Consider the following 20610-nt stretch of genomic DNA (forward strand, 5'->3'; position numbering starts at 1 on the left):
AAAGGAAACAATGGATTTGTGAGACATTGTGTGTGACGTACAAATTTTCCTTACAAAGGTTCTTTGAGCAGACATCGAGCAAAGTACACGGTTTGCTGCTGCTCTTTGTGGGTGATTATTCATTCAACAACTCCAACAAACCTCAATCTGAATTCTCACTTTCTTTGTCAATAAAGTGCTCCTTAACCATTATATGATTATAATATACTGTATGTTGTCCATTTCAAGCGGATCTGTCTTATGAGTTTAACAAGATAATTATTGCTGCGAATTCCGCACGATGCTGAACACGCAACAGAGAACATACAGAATATACTGTGTTTTCACTTTATGCAAAAATACAGTGCAGAGGAAACAAGCCAGTCAGTAAAGTCCGTTTCACAAGTCCACAGAAGTCTGTCTTCTCAGTCATTAAGTCTATCAAGGCCCACGCTCCCTTATGTGTCTATAGAAATTTAAATAATCTATTATTGGATACTGACACATTGTAAAAAAGGTGCACGGACCTCTGCGTTATAAAGGAGGCTCCTGTACGTCTGCTGTCTTCTCCCTGCCCCCACGAGGGTCTCCGTGTCTCCTGCGTCGTCTCCAGCTTGTATCTGTAAAGGTCAGATAAGAGACTGGTCACACCAGAGCCAGAACAGTCCATTGTGCAGTCCACCAATTCATCATAGTTTAATCTGTAATATTATTAATGAGCTAATGTGCCTGGCAGACTTCATTAATATCCACTGGCATGACATTATAAAACTTTGTCTGGAAGTTGAATTGGGTGTTCGGAGAAATTACCTGAGGGCCATTTGTAAATTCTGTCGACGTGATAGGTCTTTAGTCGCACAACACGAACATTTGTGTCATACAATAAGTCGTGTTTTTGCTTTGAAAAGACCAGAAGGTGAAAACAGCGAGGATGAGAACGCACAAACTAAGAAAAGTGATTTTTTTTTTCTTTCTGCTGGTTTCATCGTTTTAGCATAGTTTGACGAATGCTGATAAAATCCCCTGACAGACGTCCTTTTGCCTCATCTTCATCTTTTGATGGGAAATCCATATTATGTTGCATGTGCGTCAGCAGCAAAGACAAACATTACTCACTGTCTTTACCTTGCTCTCAGAACAGTAAGTAAGAAAGTAATTTAGCTCATGATGCCACTGCAAACACACCAACATAAGACTGTTTGAGGTGAAGCATAAAATATCTGCTACTGTCACCAGTTTACATTTACTCATCCAACTGCTTCTTACTCCAGATTAGAACTCAAAGAATAGCTACTCGTAGAATTGCACCAACAGTGAAACAGACGGTAACACCAGAACAACAATGTCTAGCTTCTCTAAAGTTTTCCACAGCAGCTGGTGGAGAGCATGCGTTGTTTTCAGTGTTGTGGCCAGGTTTTAGATCGTCAGGCTCAGACTCTTAATACATTTCATTCAGGAGAGACTTACTTAACACATGAGAATGAAATGAAATTCATTCTAAACAGAGGAACAGACATAGGTAATTAGGTAAGTCTGTGTTGTTGCACAGGGGTCATGAGGGTCACAGACGAGAAGCTTCCTGTTGTGTGAGGAATAACATTCTCCAGCGCCGCCGGCCCCCCAGTTACTTACGTGACCTTCTGCTTTGGTCACCGAAATCCCTTGAGCAACTTTTGTCACACAATGACCTTTCCTACCTGGCCCGTAATGCTGCACTCCACTATTTAATTTTATCTGCCACCCTCAGGGAAACCTGCTCCCCCTGAATATCACTCCTGTCCTGTGGGTGCTCCTCTCTCTGCAGCTGCTGTCTTGTTAGTCTTTCCATGAAATAATGTTTTTTGCAGAATTTGGCAATTACTGCTTTCTGTTAAATAAGAACACCGGGGGTACGCAGAAAGGTCAATGTTGGTTTTTAAAACAATGCAAATGTGTCTATGTTTGTCCTTGGATAGAAGCATAGGCTGGTTTGTCTTTTGGGATTTTGCTGTTGACAATATCGTGAATTAAAGTCATTATTTAACTAGTAAATTATACCATTATTACAAATCATAGGTGTGGAATAGCACCATGATTTTAATGTTTGCATTATTCCACAATGGAATAGGACGAACTTTGATGCAGTCTCTGTAAATGAGTCTGAAATCTCTTATAGCTATATGCAACACTAATATACCTTCAAATTGATAAATAATGTAATTGATGACATTGTGAACGGAACAGAATGTTAGTGCAACATCAAAAATATCTCAAATTGCATGACTGACCCTGCTGCTGACTCTGCTCAGCATTGCACTGGTCCATGGTCACTCAGTCCTGATGGCTGGACTGGCAGCCAGGCAGCGCACCAGCATTATTACTGTAAGCTGTGAGCCGGTGGACTCTGGACAGCTTGTGTCTGTCATGAGTAGTTATGTGCTGATTGTTTGGGAGCAGAGTGATGAGAGGTGCGGTTTGGGTGAGATGTTGTGTGGAGGAGAAGTGCAGTGAAAGCATCCATCAGGCCAAACCACCGTGGCATCATACCGCACGACCACAGCCTCAGAGAGGGAATCAGTTCTCTGCCTAGGGAAACACGTGTTCAGGAATTAGTCACAAAACAACAACATACTAGTCCTGCCATACATTTACTGAAGTGGGACACACAATGACACATCTCATGCACTTAAGGTTGTGGGGATCATTTTTTTTAGAGGCACTTTGGCTGCAGAACTCGGTCAGAAATAGAAATGTTCCACAGGAAACTACTGAAGGAACGTTTTCATTTAAAACAGAAGTGATACCAGCCAGGGAAACACCGCCTCTCACTGATTTATGGTTATTTTTTACCGGCCATTATTAGCTTTTAACAGCATCCTCCTTACTTCTATGCTATTCTCCAATTTAGTTTTATTTTATTTGGGTTAAAATGATTGAAATAATGCCACTGCTGAAGATGGACAAATAAATGTTTCCCATGGAAATTCAAAAGTCTAATATTTGTTTTAATATAATAATACATATTGCATTTTACATGATTTAACGACATCACATCCTCTTGTGACTATATTTTGGATAATATACAGTAGATCTATGTATCTTCAAAGACAGGTAAGGCCGTCTTGTCAAGGGAAATAATGCTGTCATATTGGGATGAGGGCAGCAGCTCTTGAGACCAAACTGCAATAACATGTTTTTTTCCCTGAAAGCAGAGGGATTTTATTAATGAAAAACAAAAGATATTGTTGTTGAATATATGCAGTGATGAGAGACTGTGTTCAGCAAGTGCTACAGCATCACATCTACTCTTTAGGAGCCTAGTCTTTCATCAATATATCAGTATAAAGAATCATTAGGCTGTAAAGTATTATGCATTGTGTATTATGTGTTATGTAATTTACCTTCGTGTTGGATCAACTTTCTATCAGCCTGGGAATGGCCAGTGAAAAGGAGTAGGCTGTGGTTTACTGGTTGTGGAGCTGAAAGCCAGCATTAAAGGACCACAGCACATGTGTGGTCCAAAGCCCAAACATCCTGGATACGGGTGCCGCCATGTTGCGCTTTTGAAATCAATTGGAGCCAAAGTCTTCGCAGTAGATACCATCATGATCCCACAGATATGTGTCCTCGACCAATTACATTCAAATCCAAACATCAGTGTGATAAGAACAAGAATATTTGACGTGTACTTTGACTTTTCAGTTTGGCCCATGTCCCATCCACCAACATGAAGAAGTGGGGTTTGTGCACAGCAGCCAGCCACTAGGGGGCGATAATGATGATTCTCCTTTTGGAGCCGTTATGTCATCCATCTTTATATGCAGTCCATGGTCAAAACCTAGTGACTACATCCCCCACAATTCAACTCGACCACTGACAGTTTTGGGTATTGGGTGTACTTGTTATACTAATGGAAGCTAATGCTAATGGGCTCCAGATTGTTTTCACACGTGCTCGTACGATTTGCATCTTTATTTAACGAGAAAGAAATGTTATGCTTGTTCATTGAATTTGTATATTGTTAGGTTCTGGCCTTAAGTCCCATGAAGTGTTACGGTCACCCTGAGAGTTAAGATCTGCTCAGCCTTGGTGGCATGACTTCATCATTCCCCTACAAACACACACACACATACACACACACACACAAACACACACACACACACACCATGGTTGTGGCGTGTGTGTGTTGGTGGGATTATCTGCTACATCTGCCCGCCTGTCCGTCCTTTCCTAAAGGTATATCTCTCTGCCCGCCTGTCAGATTGCGTGCATCTCCTCTGAACGTTTTAGGTCACTCAGTGTTTTTCTGTTTTCTGTCACAGCAGTTTTGAAGATGACTGGAAAAGGTGTATCTGCATATAGCAACTGGCTGCTGCTTAATATTCATCCTCCACACAGACATTTCAAACACTATATTTTTATTCTGCGTTTCTCAGCCATCACTGAAAATAGAGAATAAACTGCAATACCATGTGATTACGAAGTATCTGACTGATAAACCGTATCATATGGTTGATAGGTGAGAATTTGATATTTGTACTTGTTCCATGGTTCAACAACAAACTTTCTCATTTAATCTTAAAACGTGATTATGTTATCCTCCTCCTGCATGTTCTTTTTTTCCTCTCCTTTTTTCCTCATTTATTAAAAGAGAAAATAGAGGTACCATCTCTCCTCTTTCACCTCTACATTTCCACTCCCTTTTCCATTGTCCCACTTTTTGTTCATCCTTTACCACTCCCTACTTTTACAAATCACCCCCACATCTTACTTCCACTCCTCCACTCCTTCTGTTCTCCTCTACCCCCCACTCTTCTTCTCCTTCTCTTTGGTTTCAGCCTAGTGTCCATCTCCTCTTCTTTTATATTCTGTTGCATACTTAGTCTTTCTTATGTAGTCCTCCCTATTCATCCCCTTTTCCAACGCCTACTCCTCCTCTTCTTTCCCCCTCCTTTTTCTCCTGACTTCCTTTGACGTTTGAGGGAGAGTGGGGATCCACTCAGCTGACAAAGGGAGAGCTGATGACGTCACAGCAGACGCGATACACCAGCATCTGCTCTGGTCTAAAAATACACACCACAGGGCACACACGCAGTCAGTCTACAGCTGCACTCAACGTTTGTTTCCACCTCCACGCTCCACTGAGATGGCCCAGCTTTTACACTACTGGGGCTTGTGGGCACGCTGGGTTACACGCTGCTAGGCCAAGACCGAGCAGCCTCCATACGATTGAAACACTCCAGCTGCAGGGTGAGGGGGAGGTTTACTGTTTCTTAGGTTCCCCTTTCATTTGTGGGGGAATTTAAACTCTTGTGTTGAAATCTGTCAATCAAACTGGAGGAAGCCCTCATTGTAAATGTTATTGATTCATCCCTAATCAATAGAAAATACTGATAAAACCTGCAATCAATATATGTCAGTATGATAATATTCTCAATGTTACAATTAGAACTTATTCGACTGTAATTCTTCTTTTAGTTAAACTGAAAATAAATCTGTTAAACCTGTAAATAACAAGTTTGTTGTTTTTGTCGTACGTCGTATTCTAGTAATGTAATTTTGTAAGTCTAACCAAATTTACAATAAGCAGGTAAAAATTGACCCATGTGCATACAATTCTCATACGTCTTAATTAACTGTGGACATCATGTCGAGGTGATTCACACCACAGCAAAACAGGTCTACATAAATATATGTAAACGTTATCATATATAATTCTATCTAAAAGAAATTCACATTTATTATGAGCATCAGCTAATAACCTGGAGAGATTTGCTCAAATATTGCAACTTTCATTTACACATTACAGAGTTCTGTGGCATTAAAATATTTTCTTATAGCAAAAGTAAAAACATTGCATGTGAATATATATTAATACAAAAAAAAAACATTATAATAAATCTGGCTGTATGATGTTCATTCAAAGAAGGGGAACCATTGAAAGTTGTTTACTTCAGTAATCATAACAACATTGTCCCTGATGTAAAGAATAAAATAATTATGTACTTGGTAATATCCTCCTCTTATTATCTTATTATTAGTCTTTTTCTCTGCTCTTCCTCTTCTCATTAATTCAAGTTCTTCTTCTCTTGTGTCTTATTATTAGATGTTGATTTGAGTTGTGTCATTGTAAATTATATTTATTTACTATTGGATGACAGTGGTTCAAAACACACACACACACACACACACACACACACACACACACACACACACACACACACACACACACACACACACACAAACACACATACACACACGTTTGTTTGCCCCCATCACTTTAAATAAGTATGTGTCAAAGCGATGCTGGTGGGCTGAATAATTAAAGTCTGTGGGTGTGTGTGTCTTAATTGGAACTATTTTGTTCTCATACATTTCTTCTGCTTTATTATCTCGGTAACAACAGCAACTTTTTTTTACTGATGACTAAAACGCACCTTATTTAAGTAAAGAAATGATTTGAGGAAGTAGATGATGTGATGTAAGAGTCGTGTTTGTTCTTTTATAATAATGTGTGCCTCTCTCTTTCTTCTGTGTTCTCGTGTGGGGGTCTTTGGTCTCTGTGTTGCTGGTGCTGGCTTGTGAATAGGGGAGCGGAGAAGGCAGGTCTGTCGGACTTGGAGATCATCTCTCAGCCGGTGGAGGATGAGAACCAGTGCTTGGCTCCTCCGGTCCAGCTGGTGAGCTTTGGCTACAGAGATCTTCCCCTCGCTGCTCTGGACCTCTCGCTGGCCGGATCACAGCTCCTCTCCAACGCAGATGAAGACGAAAACAGAGATGGGTGAGTGCAACTGCTGTTGAAAACCAAGAACTTGTTCCATTGCTGAATTCAGATGACAATTCGCCTCTATAAAATTTGGGTTAGGGGATGTGTGGTTTTTCCAGGTGACTATTATGAAATGATTTATATTTTTGTCACACAAAAGTGGAACAATCACACTCAAACACACACTTTTGAGCCAATAATTCCTGCAAGGGAACAAAAACACACACACACACACACACACACACACACACACACACACACACACACACACACACACACACACACACACACACACACACACACACACACACATAAAATCCTGATTTCTGAAAGCATCTAAACACATAACCTTTTTGAAAATCACTTTTCTCTCATGTCACAGAGGTTTCATTAGGGTTATGTACTTTTATTGCTCTTACCTGTATTTCACCCCTTAATTTATGTCCACTTTCTCTATTTTCATTTATTCTCACTCTTTCTTAATTATGCTGTTTTAACATCTAAACTACTACAACTAGCTCTTTGCTACAAAGCATATACCTGAGATATACAAAACATGGAGTTAAACAAATATCGTGAAGTGATATGATTGGCAGAGGTTGTGTTTCTCAGTCAGACTGTTCATGTTGTTAGTGCTGAGGACGCATTAACCACCACAACAGTGTTGCTGTTTCTTTTTACAGTCAAATCAGCTAAGTAAACACAGTAGACACCTAGTCAGATTGACTACATCATTTTACATGTATAGCTCCTCTGGTAATCACTTAACAAAAATAAAAATATTCCAGATCTGTAAATACTGTGACATTAGTGCTGCCTCTGTGTCATCAGAAAGCCTGATACAATTACTACATTAATTGAAAATGCATTATATGGTGATTGAAAATAATAATGTGCATTTCTTAAGGTACGGGACTGTCTTTTTTAGAGTAGAACCTTAAATTTGAATTCAGAATTCATCAGTGCCACTATGAGATGACAGCATCAATCGAAACATCAGACATAAAAGCCACTGACAGCCGTGGTTAGACATTCATCAGCCATCATTCTTACCTGATGCGAAGCAACATTTGCTGATCCCTGTCAGCATTGATGGAGTTCACATAGAGCTTATTGCTACATCCACACTCATGTGTTTAATTTTTAAAACACTTTGTTTTGAAGGTCAGCATTTTAGCTCCGTGTCAGAATTAATCTGGAGAGACGGCACGTGAACAGCTTGTATTGATCTGTGCAGTAGCTCCATAGGGTCAAGTGGTGGAAATGCATCAAAGCTGCCTGTGAACGTGACAGTTTAGAGACCGATTATGATGTGATCATGTGCTGAGTCTGTCAGCTGGATGGAAGTGTGTCTTCTCTGTTGGAGTGGGACTAGTGAAACAGGAGAAAACATAAGGAGAAAACACGTTGTCTCAACGTGGTGAGAAAAAACATCTTAATACACGGATAATAACACACATCATCTTGTTTTTATGAAACATCTTCACATCCACATGTTTCCAGCTGTGGAGTCATGTATCATCAGGAACATAAAAAAATTGTTATTGGAAAATTTCAGCTCACACAAACAGTGTTTGGATCTGGAGGGAGCGCTCCATAATAACCCTGATGATGTCATCAGAGTCATCTTGACTTGAGCTTGAGGAGGACAACAATCTATTAGAAAGCTTTTGTTATGAACTTAGGTTGCATCATGGGAAATGTAGGATCCAGTGTTTATGAAGTGGATGTGTCAGCCTCGGCTTTGATTTTAACATTTCAAATCTGTTATTCATGTTGACCCCCATTTTTATTTGAATGCAACATGGATTGTCATTGTGCCCTAGGAGTATATGGAGATATAAAACTTAATGCAATTATTTAGTGATTTAGGTCAAGTTTTGGTTCAACATATCATCATAGTTTGTTTCATTTACAGGTTTTCATATTTATCATAGTTTTTTTTTTGCATTTTTGATATACTATTTCAGTCTGGTAAAACATTTGCAAATGGAGCACACTTTCATCCATGTGAACTGAAGCAGTGATGTGTCTTCACATGTCTGCAGCATGTTTTTAGCGGGATGTGTTTTCGACATGAACAGTTTTCCTGTTAAAATGGCCGTGATGAGTACTGTGGTACAAGAACCTGAAGCTTTTATCTGCAGACATTTATAGTTTTTATAAAAAAAGTATCACACAAATGACAGTCTCTCTCTCTGCCTTGCACATACACACAAACACACATACACACACACACACACACACACGTCTCATGCTTGTGTAAATGTCACATAGTATGCATGATTATCATCCATCATGTGTTTAGTCTCCCTCCTCGAGTCCTTGACTCGCTGTCTCCGTTGCTCAGTGTTACGTCGATTTATCATGAAGTGACACCCACTGGGTTGTCCAGCGTCCATAAGTTATCAATTCATTATTTCACACTAAATATCCGCTCCTCCTCCTCCTCCTCCTCCTCCTCCTCCTCCTCCTCCTCCTCCTCCCTCCTCCTCCTCCTCCTCCTCCTCTCGCCTACTGGCAACAGGAGCCTTTATTAAGATCAGATCAGATAAGATAATCCTTTATTAGTCCACAGTGGGGAAATTTGCAATGTTACAGCAGCAAAAGGGCAGTCAGGACTAAACATCAGTAAAGCAATAATAAGTAGCATGCAATACTTATAACGTAAGGGGATATAAGACGATGTAACGCATTAGCCATTTCAAAGGCAGAAATGAATATTGCACAGATAAAAAGTGAAACCTGAGTTAAAGAGCAGAAGTCCATTAAAGGTGCATGTGGTGTACTGGGAGCAGAACTGATTGTACAGTCCTACTGCTGCAGGAAGGAACGACCTGTGATACCTCTCCTTCAGACACTTTAGGTGGATCAGTCTGTCGCTGAAGGAGCTGCCCAGTGCTGTGATGGTGTCCTGCAGGGGGTGGGACTGGTTGTCCATCAGAGATGACAGCTTCGGTCATCATTCTCCTCTGTCCCACCACCTTCCACTGGGTCAAGGGTATCCCAGGATGGAGCTGGCCCTCCTGATCAGTCTATCCAGTCTCTTCCTGTCAGCAGTTTAAATTCTTCTGCCGTAGCAAACAACTCCAAGAAGATGGCCGATGCCAAAACAGATTCATAAAAGGTCTTCAGGAGCGCACCCTGTACTCCAAAAGACCAAACTCTCCAGAGCAGATACTGTCTGCTCTGGCCCTTCTTATGAAGTGCCATGGCATGATCTGTCTAGTCCAGTTTATTGTTCAGGTGAACACACATGTACTCAGAACCATTCCCTGCGGGGCCCCGTACTGAAGACAGCCACGTCCGACACACGGTCCTGGATCCTCACATACTGGGTTCGGACAGTCAAGTAGTCCAATATCCAAGATGTGAGGTGGAGGCTCCCAGTTCATCCCTCAGAAATATAACCGTATGCATCACAGGACTTTATCACATAGGTCCCATAAACTCCAAGGTCAAGTTATTATAAAGCACCATGATGTAAAATGACAAAGATGAATTATACAGACAGTAAAAAGATCAAAAAGCTAATATAATGTAATAGTTACACCTATTTAGCGATTAGTGTGTGCATAGTCATTTCAGTTAAAAGCGTGTGAGAGTTGTGAACTGCTGATCGAGGTTCTTGTATTTTTGTTTTAACATGATTGTTTTAAACGTTGGTATTTGAATCAAATCACAGCTGTTTCCTCTGATTAGGCAAAACAACAGATTTTTTTTTCCACCTTGAAAAAATTCCTTGTCCGCTCTTTTCATTCTGTCCAGCAACTGTGACTCAGACCTGGCTCTCAGCGCTACCTCTCACTAGGATGCTCATAAACACCATAAGCTGTAGTGCAGACTCCAAAACACACACACACACACACACACACACACACACACACACACACACACACACACACACACACACACACACACACACACATGCACGCACCACACACACGCTGCCTCATCCAAGTCCTCCCTCCGTTTGACACCAAATCAGGTCCCACTCCATTGGTTCCCTTCAGTTTGCCAGTCATGGCCACAAACAGATGGGCGTCACAGACGCACCGTCAACAGTAGGCGATGCTGACACTTGTGTCACAACCAGTAAACGCTGTGCACAAGGTGTTAGTGTTAGAATGTATGTAGATGTGTTTATGTTTGATGGAGACTGTGATTTGATGCCATGTGCTCCATTCCTACTGTAGCTCAACTTGTGAAATACCTGCTGAAACTATGATTTATACGATAACTGGGTCACGGCCCTGCTGTTGTTGAGTAATTATAAAAACAAGAGCGATATCAGTGTGTTCAAATGAGCTCAGGGTCCGAGGGGCAAGAGACAAAATTTCTCCTCCTGGTCTCCAAGGCTGAGAAACTGCGAGGACTCCTGGTGCACGAGGCTCTAACAACAGATTTACCAGTCGCTGATGTGAAGGTTATTTTACCAGTGAGCTCAATTTACTCAAACTGCGCTCGGTGCGATGGGGGTCACTATTTCATATTCAAGTCATTAGTGCGAAATGTCTGGCAGTAAAAACGCTGCCAGGGGGAGTTGTAAAAGTCATCATTCTCTCTTTTAGCTTTAATGAAATTTCATTTAACTTCACCAACCATGAGCTCCAGTAATGCGTATGTTACATCTCCACTATACCTTAAATGCTATGCTAATGCTTCACATTAATCACTATTATCAGGCCTCGTGTCTGCCCTCACGCTTCCATCAGAACGTCCCTACACCTCTCGGTTTGTGATAACAGAGGTGAATGATCAAGCACTGCTGCTGTTTATAGGTCTCACCTCTTTGTGAGAATACACAACCAGCAGCACAACGACAAAAAACTGAGAAAAGCCTCCTCTGACATTAAGGCCACGTCATTAGAATCAGGGAGATGCAGCGAGGGAGCAATTTGCCCAACGTGTCAGTCAGTCTTCTCCCCTCCAGGACCCAGTTCTGTTTGATTCTGTGGGTTTCAGCACTGCTGGGCTTTCCGTGATTACGCTTGTGCCTCCGTCTCCTCATCACCGCATCGATCCAACTCTCAAACAGACAGGCAGAGGCCTCCTTAAATGACATTCAAAAACGTCACTCCCCCGTGCACCATCATCACGTTTTACCATAATGGTCTCATGCGGCAGGCGGTTTCTTCTATCAGCGCTTTCACATTCGCTACCTGTGAGTTGACTTTGTTGGGTCATAGCAGTGGGTAAGCACCATCAGGCTAGTACTGTATCTGTGTCCACCATCAGAATGGCAATAGGAGAAGCTAGAGTGCATGTAGCAGAGAGACAGATTGCTGAACTCACCTTTAGGGAAATGAGGCAGAGGAAATGAACCTTTTTTTATGAGCGTGTGGAATGATGAAGTGAAGTTGAGAGGAGGGAAGACGCGGCAGTGGGACGGCAATCCACAGCCATCAAAATGAAAATGTGTGTGGGAGAGGAATCTGTTGGCTGGGCTGCTTCGCTGACTCCACCTGAGAGAGTAGATTGCCTCCACACGCACACACACGCACACACACACACACGCACACACACACACACACACACACACACACACACACACACACACACACACACACACACACACACACACACACACACACACACACACACAAATTCTTGTACTTCTATTTTAGGCTACATCCACCATCCGCACAACCACATTTTCGTTTGCATCATCTGCTATAGATACGTCTGGCGTACACACTACTCTTGAGTACATAGATGTTTGGAAACAATGATGTAGATACTAACAACTGATTGGGTCTTTTCGGTCACAACTCAGCGTTCGCTGATTCGTCGGGCTCCCATCACATGATCCCCTTCCGGAAAAACATAACTTAACATGGACAATCAATTACAAGCGTTGCTGACCCTGTTGTCTTTGCTTCCAGCTGTTGTGCAGTTAAATTCAGTATTTTACAGTGTTACAACTGTTTACGTGTGTAGAACACAACCTTTTATTCGAGCAATCTCGTTTTAAGCCTCGCTCTCACAATACCTAAAAATCAAATGCTTCCTGTGTACGTGCATGCTGTCCTGTGTACACCAGCAGGCGCATGCCAGTGTACGTGTGTGGTCACGTGATATGTTTTTTCAGGTTTGTTAGTATGGATAGTATGTAGTGTGGACAGGGATCGTTTAAATTTAAAAAATGAAAGTAGTAGTATGGATGTAGCCTTAGTGAGGACACTCATTGGCATTATGAATGTCTTATATCCTGACATTGACCCTTACAACTAATGCAACAACCTAATTCACACCCTTATTAAAAGTCTTTCAATCCTTTAATAGTACTTTGAAAAAGTGGGGACCGGCCAAAACGTCCTCACTTCACAAGGTCAATGTTCAAAATGATCCTCACAAAGATACTTGTACAAGTACACACGCGCGTACACACACACACACACACACACGTACACACACACACACACACACACACACACACACACACACACACACACACACACACACACACACACACACACACACACACACACACACACACACACACACACACACACACCCACACACCTCTACTCCCAGCCTGCATTAACTGGCTCATTGGTTTTCTGAGATAGTGAAGCAGCGTCATGAAGAAAGTTGTGCTCTGTGGTGATGTTTGGAAGAAGTGGGCTCCGGAAACATAAGAATGTCCCAACTGTGGCAGAGTTTTATTCATTAACATGGTGACAGGTCATTGGGTTAAGTTATTTCCACTGCTAGTTTCGGAAATGTCTTGCTGTCAGCAAATACTTTTCCTATCTACACATTCAGGAAAGAGAGTGGGTGCAAATGAAAAATATGTAAAACTAAAACTAATCTAAGCTGAAACCAAACTTAAATATTTCTGTTGTAATGTGGTGAAAGTTAACGTCACATTTAATGTAATGTTTTAGACTTGGTGAGGTAATCAATTGTTGATGAATAAATAGAAAGTCACAGAAGAAGTGACGTCTTTGGCTCAGGGGTTAGAGTGGTCGTCCTCTAACCAGAAGGTCGGTGGTTCGATCTTCCCCATTACGCATGCCGAAGTGTCCTTGGGCAAGATACTGAACCCCAAATTGCCCCTTCTCATAGAGAAAAGTGCTGATGCACTGTATGAATGAATGGGTGTAAAGCGCTTTGAGTGGTCATCAAGACTAGAAAAGCGCGATATAAATTCAGAAAAAACATGCAGAAAAATGACACATTTACATGTCAGGAGCAGGAGCAATGGCGACAAAACGAAAAGAGCTTTCGGCTATCATGGTTCAATGAAAGGCTGCGGCGTGTTTCATAGCAGGAAAGCGAGCGGAGGGGATTAATCAAGAGAAAAGGCTCCTGTGTCAAGCTGCCACCGAGTGATGAAGCACCTACTGTCAGCCATGTTTGCATATCATCGCCGGTAGCATTGTGAAGGTGGAGCTGACCTTACCGCTATCTCTTATATAGTGCGCTGGCCTCACTCCACATGACGGCAAAGTAGTCACTCACACAACCATGCTTTCTCTCACACACACACGGCACTTGGAGTATTTATACATTGAGAAAGAGAGAGTAAAAAACAAGGCCATGCAGGCCCGACAAGCTTTCTCACTGCTCTGCATAGTGCTTGTTATCTAATCCTCTATAATCATGGTTCACTTCATATTCCAGTTGATACTGGGCTGTCACACCTCATTAGGAACAATAGCGTTCCTTCATTGATGCTTCTGCACATTCTCCTCTTTCTCTCCAACTCTCTCTCCACCTCTCTACGTATTTCTCCAACTCTGTCTCCTGATTTTGTTTTCTGTATTCTTGCTTCTCCTTCTATTCAATTCTTCACACTCACGTTCTCTGCCTTCGGTTTGGCACATAGTGTACCATCTCATGCTGAATACCAATCTTCAGTGTAACTAAGCCACATGCCAGGAATCTGCCCATGTTTTCTTGTCATGTCCACACTTCCCTCCATGATCAAAACTAACAGAGGCACCGTCACAAGCACCTCCAGGAGCCTCCAGGTTCATGGTCGTATGTGGTGAAGGTGAAGATAGGTGGAGAGGTTGGAGATTTCCAGCGCCCGTTTACTGTACCGTTGCCCAACACGGCGTTCGTATCAGGCGAGGTGTGGGCGACGTTGTGGGAGGTAGTTGTTCGAGCTAGCATCAGGGGGCAGTTGCAGTGTTAGCAGTTTTGGCGCTATGGTAAGTGGAGTGTAGTTATTAATAGAGTTGGGCCCATCCATCTTCCTGTCTAGAAAAATGCTGGGAGGACCAAGGTGGCATGGGCTTGTGTTCAGCACTTTCATGGCCGCCCACTCTCCCCCTAGTCATCAAGCTGCTTTTGTTTGTTTGCTCACTTTTGTTAAGGTTGAAGGATTCTTTTTGGTGTATTTCAGCTTGTGTTTGTGTAGGCTGCTGCTGGTGTGCGACTTTGGTGAGGTGGAAAAAAGAATGGTGGAACGTTTATCATCAGGGAGGGAGATTTGGAGAGGCTGGGTTATCTGCAGCTCACAGTGCTGGTTCAAACATAAAGTTACATATTCAATGAAGATAGTCAACCGATCACCAGGGGCATATTCAGGGGTGGGGCCAAGGGGGAACTGGCCCCGGCTAAAATCTGATTGGCCCCTGTCCTGGTTTTTTTTTTTTATAGTCACCTACAATAAATATTACAACTTGTTGAGGATTTTTATTTTCAAAATATATTCAATGATGTGTGGCTTTGCTCAAATTTATAGAGCGAACAGTAAACAAGGAATCACTTCAATCTGCACCTTACTGTGTCAGAAAGGATTGTGCATGGATGATGGACATATAACTGGAACCTGTCTGTAAATTGTGGCCCTTTATGGGCTCTAGTTTAGAACTTAAGAAATCCCTTGTTTACTGTTAGCTCTAAAGCTTTGATTCAAAGCATCAATACATTTATTTTGAAAATTGTTCCATGTTCAATGACATTGTGTTCTTCAAAAAAGGTAAGTAAATAAAAAATCTTAACATATTGTTAAATTAAAATATTATAGTCTTTTTAAGACCTAAAGGAATTCCTGATCTGCAGTAACTCAGGCTTTATACAGCCCTTACAAACTCTGAACTGCTTTGACTAGGCTTATATGAGAAATAGAATATGAAATATGAAGGGGCTCAAAAGACATATTGCCCAAAATGCCACCCACTGCCATCTCCTAAGCACTGGAATGATGTCACCTCCCACCCCAGTGACGGGTGTGTGGTTGACAGACGAGGAGACGGAAGCATATGCTGCTGATGGTGCTGTTCCAAATGTGCAAGGAGTCCAGGGTTCAGCACCAACACCAGATGGTTCTTCTAAATCTGTAGTGGACAAGAGGGGGAAAGAGGAAAAAACAAGAGCTCCTACTCTCTGCCACCCACCGGCTCCAGGCCAAGGGTCCAAATGTTCCATTTTGGAAATAATTACTGGCACATATGCAAATTTTAGAAAGTGGTCAATAGAGAAAAATAGATTCGGGTCTGTTCTCACACTGGCAACTCAGGTTTTATGGTGGAAATGATTTTGAGGTTGACTTTTTGTTACCTATTCGTGAAGAGAACTGTGCCATTTTGAATAGCATTTAGGTTTTGAGCCCCAGTTACTTACTGCATTGACTTGGCAGAGAAACTGAAGATCTGAGACCATCTGTGCTGTGTCAACATTATTTGGGGAAACTCTAGGAACCAATTTTGTCACGTGAGAGTGGGATTTGTAAAACCGTACCTCTCTCAATAAGCAGAGCAGACACAGAGTTGTGCAGCCATTTCCTCTGAGTCCATCCCAGCATTCACACTGTACAAGCTATAACTTTGTTAGAGCGAAAAAACACATCTGGCTTTTTGAGATGATGCATTCTCTGAAGGTTTTCAGCTAGTCGAGTCAATGTGGCCTGATTTAATTACAAAACGCAGGAAGTTGACTCAGAGTGACCTGTTCTCCCCCAGGCTTCTAATGAATTCCTTTGCCAGCGGGTTTGCTGCAGGCCTGTGTCGTTCATAGATAATAAGTGTTTGTTTGTTCGTGTATCTCTTCAGGACAAATGGACATTCATAAACCTCAAGAAAATCTGAGCTTGTTTTGGTACATTTTAAACCATACGTTAAACATGCTCTTCAAACCCACAATTCTAAATGCACCCGCAGTTAAGCAGTCCAACATATACAACATTTATATTATTAAATTAGAGTCAAGTGATTATATTTAATGACGTTTATCTGTCAATTCTCAGCCAGCACATGTGTCACTGGACACATTTATGCCACAAGGATGTATTTTGTATGTGCGACACCCAAAGTCACAAACAATGATGCAGTTTAATTGAAAAACTACATGTCTCTGTTGCTTTCCCACCCAGGTCATCTGTGTTGTGTTTTGTTTTGTCATCGCTCATCACTGCTGTTCACACAAATTGCAGTATTGATGATTGCAGTCGGATGGAGAGAAAGAGCAGTGACAGAGTGGTTAATATTCACAGACATGAAAAGTGAGAGGTGGCTTTTCTAGCTGAAGAGAAAGAGGGATTGAATGCTGAAGAGGAGAAAAAAAAAACTGTTAGTGGAGACCAGCTTGACGGCTTTGGATCTGTTGATCTGTCTCTAGCTTAACCTTCTTATTAAAAGATGATTTTTCTGGCTAAGCACAACAGTAAACTGACACCTTCTTCTCTCCCCCAAAAAAACAAATACATTATTCACACTATGTGGGCTTGTAAGTGTGAAAAGGTCAGTGTCTCCAAAAATACATACAAAACATACCTCCGTCTAGATAGTTCAGCTGCAAGGGTTTAACATTTTGAAATGTCCATAACTGTATTCAATTTGTGGCAAATGTTTTGTCTTCCTATAGATTATGACACACCATCTGGAAATAGTCCAGTGTTCACACTTTGCTGTAAGTCGCCACCTCTAGGAAGTTATTGGTGGTTAGTTTGAGCAAGATGAGGTGAATATTTAATGCATCTCGATGATACTGTTTCATCTGCTCATCCATCCATCCATCTGTCTGTTATGGAGAGAACTTACTTAGATATACAGTACAGGACTGTGGCCAGGTTTAGGAGCTGTTATGTAACTACTGCACATAAACAAATGAACTATTTCAGTGAACAATTTGCTTGCCTGACAACATTGTTGATGTGCTAATTAATCACTTGTAATATTTATTCTTAGCTGTAGCCAGAGTCAAAGCTTTAAAAAAACAAAACGAAAGCTGACTTATCTTTGAGCTGAAGTCAACGAGCTACCTGAGAGATTTATATCCTGACTCCCGAGTCAGTCATTTATTATTTTGGTTGTGTTTCCAGTCAAAGTGCTGCAGGAGTTGTGACGCTTGCCTCCTCCCTGCTGATGTGTTGTGATCAGTGGTGCACAGGCATCGGTAATGGGGAACCTTTCAAATGTAAAATTAATTACCTGCAATCTGACAGCATCAGGAAAACTCAAGTATTTTGTGCTTAGTTGGTACTCCCCCTTTTCCACGCTTACTTTAGCATGAAGTATTGTGCGTGTGGAAGTGTGCGGTTGTGAGTGTGTTGTAGAAATGTGGATACTGCTGGAGGCAAACATGTTTCTAGGGGAGGGAAGGATGCCCCCTCTGTGGTTACTGTTTGGTCCCTTTTGTCAGGTGTAGCTGAATTTAGACATCTTTAAGAAGAATCTGCAAGGAGATGCACTTAAAGATATAAAACATGTGTCAATCAAACAGCATTTACATTTTCTCAAGCTTAATAAAAGTTCTGACTTGCCAACATGGCAGAATGAGGGCATTGTTACACCTGCCTGGTTTGGTCTGGACCTTTGGATTTTTGAGTTTAGTTCGTACAAAAATAACAGGTGCAGAAGGAGTCTCAGACCAAGGTCTAACTTTAGTGGACTAACTTTAGTCCAACTAAGAGAGATAGTCTTGGTCTGGATCAAACTGAACCATGGTTTGTTTAGTTTTCAGTGTGTGTTTTCAGTTTTTGGATTGTTTGTTCTTTCTGACCAATTGTTGGAGGTAGAGACAACATTAAACAGTAGAAGAAGAAAAAGAAGCAGAAGGCTCACTGGTTTCTCCAGAAACCAGAGAGGATTGTTTGTTTGAACAGCGAAGACATTCATTCGGAGCACTTGAACTAGAGTTGAGTACGGCGCTGGAAGTTGTTAATGTTTAATAATATTGTAGTGGCAATGAAACTAAATAAATAAACCGGTTCATTTTCTCCATTCAAATGAAAAGACTTCTACCAATCAATGTCACATTAGTATAGTATAGGTAGACCCATCCCACGTAGGTGATGATGACAGGACATATGTATGTCATACAAAAGGGTCTGCTCCCTAAATTGCAATATGGAACCTAACTGGATCAAATATAGACAGTGTAACAAAGACATGGTTCAGGATCATGGTGTCATATGTACGTGTTGGAGGCTTCAATGGAAATGCTGCACATTTACTTTGGTGCAGCAGTAGTGGAGAAAAACCTAAGCAAATATTCAAGTGCAGGTGTTAGCGAATCACATCACGTTCACATGTGGTTTACGTTTTCACATGAATACACGTCCTGACTCATGTTAAAATGAGCCCAGAGAGACGATGCAGAGGCAGCTGGCGAACCCGTGATCGGTTGTGGTCATTATGATGATGGTGCCAGCACCAAGTGTCAGGTCACACATACGTGTGCTCAGTATGAGTAGCAGAAGTTGTAAAGACTGGTTTTCTGTTGCTGTCTATCGAACAAAGGATGAATAACTGTTTAAACAATATGTCCCCCTCCACCTCCACCGAGTGCTTTATCTGATGAGACCATCAGGTGCTCTGAGTCTGACAGTCCCAGTGTGCGGTGGCTCACTCACCGTGGTGGTATCGATTACTCTCCCTGATTTAATCTCCCTCCTCTGTTTCACTGTCCACCTCCACTCAATCTCAGCAGCAGTGGGAAACACTGACAGCTATATCAACCTGCTCAATACACACCGGCAGCAGAGAGAATCTAGACAAAGAAAAGAGGTGGACAGAGAAAGAGAGAGAGCAGGAGAGATAAAGACGGAAATATGAAAGGGTTTGTTGAATCTGAAAAAGGTCAGTGTGAAAATCTGCGGCGCCAAAACAAGTTTGAAAACAACCAGTTTTGAGAGGTGACCTTGTCCCATGTATGTGCTCGTCTCCGAGTGACTCGAGCCAGGTGGTTCTGTCAGGCTGTCAGGGCCGAGTGGGTCAGAGAAACAACATTTGCTACTGTGCTCTTGCTTTAATAAGACTCATTAATATACTGCATGTGTCACCAGCAGTGTCTGACTGCGTCCCCTCTGGGCTGGGCTAGTTTTGGCATGACGTGAAGTAAGGACACACACACACACAGACACGCACTGGAATTTGACTGAATTTGTCTTTTGAATCAAGGCTGAGTCTTCACACCGCCTGTGAACTCATGTCACTAACTCATTGGTGTATATATGTGTGTGTGTGCGTGTGTGATGAATTGGCTTGTGTAGTGCATTACGCCTGTTAAAGATGGTGTATGGTATCGATGCTGGGTGGATTATAACTCAGGTTTATTGCCTTGTTGACTCGTTTTAATATCCTCAGTTGATAGATCTGATGTTGTTCAGGATGCTCCCTTACAAACGCACTATGAACAAGTGAGGTGCTACTAGCTGTTGTGCTTAAAGGGCAGGTTTTGCAGCAAATTCTACTGTTTTCTCTTTTAACCCTAGGCAGACATTCAATGATACTTTTTCAAGACTTTAAGAACACAGTGTGTGGCGGGATCAACCTTTTTCTTTTTGGCTCAATGACTTGATGATGAGCCTGGAAACTCTCCATCGACACCAAGGATTTAAAACAATATACAGACGATTGGGGAAATACTTCTTTCTTGCAGAGATCAACTCTTTCTCTCTGCTCAATATGAACATAAAGCTATAGCAGCTT

General features: G+C 41.8%; 1 protein-coding gene across 2 annotated transcripts in view; it reads left to right on the forward strand.

Moving 5' to 3' along the window:
* LOC118109274 (transmembrane protein 266) overlaps nucleotides 1–20610 on the forward strand; it is a 42410-nt gene that overhangs the window by 3813 nt on the left and 17987 nt on the right. For both annotated transcript variants that reach the window (XM_047341419.1, XM_035156470.2), the window contains exon 3: nucleotides 6548–6739. In XM_047341419.1, coding sequence (XP_047197375.1) covers nucleotides 6548–6739 — 192 coding nt within the window. The remainder of the gene's footprint in view (nucleotides 1–6547; nucleotides 6740–20610) is intronic.

The sequence above is a fragment of the Hippoglossus stenolepis genome, chromosome 1 (assembly GCF_022539355.2).
Source record: "Hippoglossus stenolepis isolate QCI-W04-F060 chromosome 1, HSTE1.2, whole genome shotgun sequence".
In the NCBI taxonomy this organism is placed as follows: domain Eukaryota; kingdom Metazoa; phylum Chordata; class Actinopteri; order Pleuronectiformes; family Pleuronectidae; genus Hippoglossus; species Hippoglossus stenolepis.